Genomic DNA, 7,819 nt, shown 5'->3' with positions numbered 1-7,819 from the left:
CCCCCCCCCAAAAAATAAGCAGGAAAGAAGATGGATGGAAAACCCACAGAGGAGGTTAGAATAGGCATCTCTGTGAGCCTATGACTCTACTCAGTGGCCTTGTTTACCATGACACCCTCCCTGTTCATAAGGACAGGTCCCAAAACTGAGCGGTTTGGGAGGCAGGGAGAAAGGGGACCCCAAGAAGGAAATTCAATTTACTTTACCTGGCAAACGAAGCCCTAGTTCAGGGACAAGTTTGTCCCTGTGCCCATCTGAAGTCTTTGGGGCTATGCCCAAAGGAACAGACAGGACTGGACATACACTTCAGGGTCCTGCTGTGAAAGGCTTCTCCCATGCCCCCTCTGGGTCTTGGCTACTCTGGTCCAAGGTCAGTACCTGTGATCACTGCCCAGTCTGGGCCCAGGTTTGGCAGCCTCTGCCTGAGGACCCCATGCCTGGTAAGCTGATATGGGGAGGAGGGCTGTACAGGGGATAGACTGGGACTGCAGGCCACTCCTTTCTTCTTCACCAGCACCACCATGAAGCTTTCAGGCAGCCCATTGTCTCGAAACACATATGTACCTGGATCTAGGAACTGGTGGGCAAACCTGGGGGATGAAGGGTCAGAATATGGGGATAGTCAGCTTTTCTGGGTTGTTCATATCAGGCTAAATGTGAGTGACCTTAACCTGTGGCAGGACCCCTTCCCACGCACAGGAATAATGTGGCCCAAGGAAGCTGTCCATGACTCCCAAACCCTTCCCCTCCATGTACTCAGGAGGACTCACCTGCCATTGGTCTCTGCTGGCCTTACCTCCCACACGGTTGGTGGCTTCCCATCCTCCTCTGGTCCTTGTAGTGCCTCCCCAGCTCTGTCTTACACATGAGGAACCATGGCCCCTCCAAGTTCCCAGACAGCTTAGCTGAGATTACCTTGAGAAGTTGAGGTGAGTCTCTTGTACCAAGTGCCTGAGTCTCCTGAAGGCCCCAAAGTCCCAGTGGGGGTTGCTGTTAAACAGATGCTGCACCTGGTACACAGGATAGTGGCTGGCTGAGCGATCTGGAGAAAGAGCAGGGTGGGGCTGGGTTCCAGGGGCCTCCTCAGTCCCAGGCCTGGGCAGCTCACATCCTGACAGCTCAGCTTCTGTCCGTGGGAGAGTGAGCAATCTGAGAAGACATGTTTTCAATGAAATGGCATGTTTCATCCTTTCATGTCTATAATAATAATCATTTAATAATCTTGGTGTCAGGGCACCTGGGTGGCTCAGTGGATTAAAGCCTCTGCTTTCAGCTCAGGTCATGATCCGAGGGTCCTGGGATCGAGCCCCGCATCGGGCTCTCTGCTCAGCGGGGAGCCTGCTTCCCCCTCTCTCTCTCTGCCTGCCTCTCTGCCTACTTGTGATCTCTGTCTGTCAAATAAATAAATAAAATCTTTAAAAAAAAATCTTAGTGTCAGGGCAAGACCCTTTCTCCCTCTGGCCTGAGAAATGAGCGCACCGGCATATTGTTGAAACACAGTGAACAGGGGCCCCCATGCCCCCATGCCCTTTGTGCAAGAGCACAGCTGGCAGCCCTGGCACTCTCAGAGGTGAGACCCTTTCAATTCTGTACCCCTGGCAGGCAGTGTGCACGCAACAGGCACTCAATACATGCTGTGTGGGATGACTAAGAGAAGGAGCAGCTAAGGTGGTGGATGGGGAGTCTGGCAGAAATACAGACAGGCCCAGCCAGGCCATTCCTTCAGCACAGGAGGTCTTCCCATGCACAGGTGTCAGTTCTTCTGAGCACTCCCATTCCTCCCAAAAGATGGAACTCTGATCTCACCTCCCCGCTGTGTGGAGAAGGGTGAATGCAACTGGGTTCACTCCACACATGTAAATACCAAGGCTTAGAGGGAATGGAGGTTTCCCAGGTCCCAGTGGGTTTACAGGAAACCTGGCCTGGAAACCAGGGCACAAATGTTTAGAGTTCATTTCCAGGATTTATTTCCCCCTTGGATGTTCATCGCCTTAGCACTGTTATGTGGGGAGGAACTTCAGTAGTTAGGTGACCCATGAAACCAAACTCTTCAACTATTTCTACCTGGGCCAAGGGGCCATTCTTCTGTTTAAATCAGGTTAAAAGCATGGCTGTGCCTCACATCCAGTGAAGCATAAATTCCAAATACCAGAGACCACTATTTTGAGCATTGCCTGAGGGAGCACCTTAATCTTTGAACCTTTATTGTGTTGTTTGTACATAGCATTATCTGTACTAATTTGTTGTGGTTATAAAACAATTAGCAGAACAGTTTATATTTGCCTTTATTTTCTATTCCATACCTCTCTGCCCCTGTTTTTTTCTCCTCAAAATCCATTCCTTTAAAAAAGAAATCTGTTGGAGAAGATAAAAAAAAAAAGCCAGCCCAGGGCTGGCTTCTCTCTTGCCTCTCTCATGTCTTTAGAGCTGCAGAACTATCCCTGTCTCAGCCCAGCCATTTAGTGTCCTGGGGCATCTTAGTGGGACAGCACTGTACATCTGTCATCTGTGTGTGAGTAGGTGGGTTGGGTGTGTGGGGACTGCCCATCCACTCCACAGCAGCACCCTGGGGAAGTACCCAGCAGGGGAAATGGAGGAAATTAAGGTCTACCAAGGGCCCAAGCTGTGTTCAATGCATGGAAGGTGGCACTGAGCCCAAAGGGGATGAGACCCTCTTCTATCAGTAAATGCTGTCTCATGGAGGAAAACTCTGTCTTGTTCTGAGGTTCCCAGGGATGGGAGTCACAGGAGACAGGCTTCTGCTCACTGCAAGGAAGACAATCCTTATAAACCAAGGTATCTGAAGATGTAGGGGGCTGCCAGGAGGGGTTGAGGAGTCTGCCTCTGGGGGGCTTCAGGCCCTGGATGGATGACTGTGTGGTACAGAGTGGACATGCAGGAGGACTGGCTCAAACAAGAGGTCCCCTAAGTGAGTCCCTGCCTCCACCCAAGGCATAGAACCTGACCCTCATGGGCTGCAGGGAGGAGCTGCAGAATGTTGGACTGGAACATTTGCTCTGAGAAAGTGCATGGAAGCCCACAGTGAAGTGACCAATCAGGTTGAGAACAGGGGCACAACACAGGCCTGTGACTTGCCACTTCAAAGGTGTGGTCAGTATGTGAAGTCACAGGACAGCCAGGCAGGGGAGGGATGAGAGAGTCAGGCCAGAGGAAGGGTCCAATGTACTGAAGTAGGAAACTTACTGTGGGGAAGAATATGAAGCTGGAAAAGAATCACATCCCCCTCTGCCAGGCAGACCACTGGATTTGGAATATGGGGATGGATGTGGGGGTCATGAGGGACAGAGTGTTCCAGTCCTGTAGTCCGATGATGCCTTTGCAGCCAGGGCTGGGATACAGGTGGTCCTGGGAGAATTTGGAGAAGGAAAGCTGTGGGACCTTGGCTTGTTTGGGGATGTACACATACTCACCTATTGACCCTATCCTGTCTCGATTCCCTTTTAGGAGTTTCAGACCTTCTGGGGCCCTTACCTCCCCAAGGACAAGGTCTTCTGTGGTCCCTGCCAGACTCTCACCTCCTGAACACCAACACAGGACTGAAAAGTTTCTCAGGGGCCATAGGTGGGGGACCCAGCTTCCCATTTCTTAGTGGAAGAATGCAGCCATGCCCCTCACTCCTCCCACTCTCTGAGAAAGCCTGGGCTTGGTACCCTCCTCCACTTACCAAGGAGGAAGGAGCCAAGCATGTCCACTCTGGAGATGACAAAGCCAAAGATGCCATGGGGGCCACATTGGGTCAGATGGACCCTGGCGTTCCCTTGGAAGAACTGGTCTGGACCCAGAGTGCTCACTATTTCCTGAGAACATGCAACACAGCATTATATACTTGGAGAGGACAGGAGGTGCAGAGAGGCTTGCAATGATGGATGGCCAGAAACCCAGACTGAGCCCTTTAGCAGAGCCCCTGGTGATGCAGGGTTCAAGGATGCCCACTATCAGCCTCCATCAGGACATGTCTCCTTCCTCAGTGAAACTTGCTCAGGTGGCCTCCTGTGCCCTGGGCTTCTCCTTATCTCCAGAAAACACCCCTGACTCATCTCTGGTCCTTGTACCAGGTTGTTGTTTGCTCCTTTTCTCTCTACTTCCAAATTCCTACTAACAGAACAACTTCTTCAGAACACTTATCTTCCTATCACCCCAAATCTGTTCTCCAGTGCCACAGCAGTGATCCTTCTTCTTTTAATGGCAAACAGACACAGCCACCTAGAACCTTGTGGTAGGCAAATGTCCAGGGTGAGCCAGATCTGCACTCTGTCTGGGCCCTGATCCTCTGCCCCTCCAACCTCGATGAAGCATTGAGGCCCTGAAGACAGTCACAGCCAACATGATGGTGGCCAAGAGAAGGCTCTGCTCTCTGACCAGAGGTCTAGGCTGGGATGAGAGGCCCAGGCTTGGTTCCAGCAGGGCTCACACCATTTTTGTGACCATGGTGAAAGCTTTCATGTCCCTGGGCCTCACTTCACACTTATGTAAAGCCAAGCTGATGCTTTCTCAGCTCTCTTCTGGCATTCAAACCAGATGGTTGACATTATTGTACCAACAAATACACTTCCTTTCTGCCTTTCCCTCCAGCTTACAGAATGGAAATACATACAGATAGCAACAGACTAGGAAAGACTGGTTAGCAAACGGACTTTCCCTTCTGCTGCCTGGTTTCTGCAGCCAGGGTGCCTGGGTCCTTAGCAGGTAGAGGCTGCCCTTCCATCCCAGCCCTTCTCTGAGCTGGACTTACACTCTGGTCACTGTCTCCTGTCTCACTTTTCACACTGAGGATCAGCTGTCTGCTGGAACCCCAGGCCAGGGCAAGTTGGGGGGCCCTGGCCAGACACTGGGCATCGCAGAGCTCTTCGGCTGAGACATACTCCTGGCACTGGCAACTGTGGGAGAGGAGAAGATGGGAGGTCTGCTCTGATGGGTATGGAGCAGCTGTGCACCCCTGATACCTTTATGCTAGTACAGGCCCCTTCAGAAGGATATGAGGTGTCTATGCTTCCTAAGCAGTGACTATAATTTGAATGGAGGTCCATGATGACTCATTAAAATGCACTCTTCTAGCCCCTGCTTCTGTACCAGCCTAGGCATCTCCCAAAATGGGATCAATGTCTGGGACAAATCTTAGTTGATAGGCTCAGAATTTTTGTTTTGGGTTCCCTGCTGAGGCCAGAGTGAAGCGAGAGAATGCTGTGCAGCCCGGCATACTCTATTCGGTGGGCCTCCCAGCACAGTGGCTCCCCAGCTCTGCGTGCTGGGGAACTCTGGTCTACAAGTCAGGTGGAAGACTGGAATGTCAGATAAAATTGGAATCCTTCTTGGCTTGGTATCTAGTCAGGGGCACTCCTAGCAGTTGGCTCAGGGACCTGGGGTGTTGAGCTCACTCTGCTTTGCTGCCAGCACCTCCTCAGCTCTGAGCTGCTTGACCTGGCTGTTGTTAGTCTAGCTCTCCATCTTGGGAAATGCTAACAGGGAAGCTTCTGGAAGGAGCTTGTATTTGGCTCAGTCTCCCATCAGGGCTGGGTCCTGCCCAACTTTTCCAGATGGGCTCTCTGGGGACAGTCAGGACCTTTCAGGTGATGGTGGATTGATTTTGTTTTCAGCAGCTTTTCATTACTCACATGCCCAGTTCAGCACTGAGCTCTCCACCCACTGGGTGACAGAAGGAAGAGCAGTCATGCAGTTGTGGGGTCACACACTTGCGGGTGGCAGCCAGGCAAACTTCTCCAGCCCAGCATCGCTCTACCACCTGTGGGAGGTGTAAGAGAAGAGTCCTGGCTCTGGTACCCCCTGTAGGCCAAGGATTCAGGCACTCTCTGCATCAAAGAAAATTTCAGAGACACAGTGGGGCCTCTGGAGAAACAGTCTCTTCTGCGAGGTCACTTAGTCAGTGTCCTAAGACTGGGATTAGGCTTGAGGATAGAGGGGACCCACATAAGTAATAGAAAACAAGTTTGCTGACTGAGGGAGATGTTTGGGAGGTTTAGTTTTGGGGACACTGGATCCTTTTTATTGAATGCTGAAGATCTGTTGGTCTCTGATAAGGAGAAATGTGTCTTGCCATATGATCCTTCTGAGGTCTTCTCATTTGTATAGGAGGTAATCCACCCAGCACAATGGACTGAACATTAACCAGACAGCCAATAAAAAGTGGCTGGCATGCTATCTCTCCTCAGTCTTCAAGCCTTCCTTTCTTGAGGCCAAGGTGTTACCTGGGGCTGACAGTCTTCATCACCGTTGCTCTCCTCACTTTCCAGGCCAATTCTGCTATAGGACTCATGTCCTGCCTGGCAGATGCAGGAACCATCTGACTTCTGGAAGACCCTGTTCAGGCCCCGACATGTGCAGTTGGAGGCACCTGGGGATAGAGGAGTCCCATAGCCCATCACACACACCTAATAGTGAGCCAGAGACATGGGTAAACTCTCTGTCCCTGTCCAAAGGGAGTTTGTGATCTAGATGGGGAGACCAGATACTCACATTTACCAAAGTACTGACCTTAGAAGTCTTTGTGAGGACTGAATGAGATCTTTTGAGTCAATGATTCTCAACCCTGACTTTGCATTAGATTCATCTGAGAAGCTTTTAAAAAATATTGATGTTCAAGTACTCTCTAGGTAAATTATATAGAAACTTCTGAGGTGAAGCCAGAACACCTACTTTTTAAGTCTCTTGAGGGCTTTAATGTGTAGCTGTGGCTGAGAATTATGGATGTAGTTGAAAGCACTTGACACGTTATGGAATGGAAAGTGTTGTTCCTATTCTCCATCCCACAAAGCCATGGGGGACCATTTCTGAAGGACTGGCACAGACCTCCATCTCTAGAAAATAGAGAGAGCTACAGAGACTAAAGGCCTCTCAAGGAGCTTGAAGGATGGTCTGGACTGGATGGCAGAGCCAAGAGAACAGGGATTCTCAGCAGAGAAGAAGGTGATGAGTGGGGGAAGGTTCAGATTTTATTTGGGAGACTAACAGAGTCTAGGTGATTGTTCTTCTAGGAGAGCCAGCTGGGGGAGAGGTAGAGATTGGGGCCTTGTAGTTGACTAGGATTCACTGCAATTCCAGTTTGTTCGCCCCTGTTGGAACTTTCATCTGCTCAGGGAAAATAAAAAAGTCATTAAAGTTTAGCCCTTGTCTGCTCCTGCAGATAATCACTTACATGTATGGTACATAGTAACCAAAAGAACTCAGCAGAGCTTGTTGAATGGATTGAGAGTTGACATCTTTTGCTAATATGGTCATATTCTTTCCCCAAATGAATTTAGGGACCATTAACAAGAAGAATAATTATTTCTGCTGTGGAGAAGAAAGGTAATTACTCAATACTGAAATGACACATAGCATTTTCATGAGTCAGGTTCTAGATGGTGAAGCCCTCTGTAATATCCTGAACTCCAATAAATTCTTTGGCTTATCTAGACCAGGTCTCTGCTGAGACCCTGGGAGTCTTCCATATCTCATTGTCCAAAGCACTCTGTAAGCCTGTGGTTACACAGGGGAGCCTTGGGGATTTTAGAACTCAACCTTTGTTCGATCTGTACCACTCTGCTTTTACATTTTTTCACATTAATTTCCTAAATGTGAAATATTTTGAAAAAGTATTATGTTGTTAAATAATACTTTGAACAAAGGTCTGAACTCTTGGTCTGGCATACATGACTGTAGAAATAATCACAGATCTATATTAAAAGAATCATCCTAGAGGAGAATATAGGCAGTAACCTCTTCGATATCAGCCACAGCAACTTCTTTCAAGATATGTCTCCAAAGGCAAAGGAAACAAAAGCCAAAATAAACTTTTGGGACT

General features: G+C 49.4%; 1 protein-coding gene across 1 annotated transcript; it reads right to left on the bottom strand.

The window, feature by feature from the left end:
- Positions 1-378: 378 nt before the first annotated feature.
- On the bottom strand, positions 379-6,370 carry LOC111140419 (the record flags this gene model as incomplete). Its single annotated transcript, XM_022492676.1, has 7 exons — positions 379-590; positions 916-1,042; positions 3,205-3,366; positions 3,686-3,818; positions 4,754-4,898; positions 5,634-5,761; positions 6,225-6,370. Coding segments are annotated over 7 exons (1,053 nt in total), but the record flags the coding sequence as incomplete, so codon positions are not given.
- Positions 6,371-7,819: the final 1,449 nt, after the last annotated feature.

Source organism: Enhydra lutris, unplaced genomic scaffold (genome assembly GCF_002288905.1).
Source record: "Enhydra lutris kenyoni isolate GAN:26980312 unplaced genomic scaffold, ASM228890v2 scaffoldscaffold982, whole genome shotgun sequence".
In the NCBI taxonomy this organism is placed as follows: domain Eukaryota; kingdom Metazoa; phylum Chordata; class Mammalia; order Carnivora; family Mustelidae; genus Enhydra; species Enhydra lutris.
Note: the sequence above shows the minus strand (reverse complement) of the source record. Positions and strands in the feature narration are given on the sequence as shown.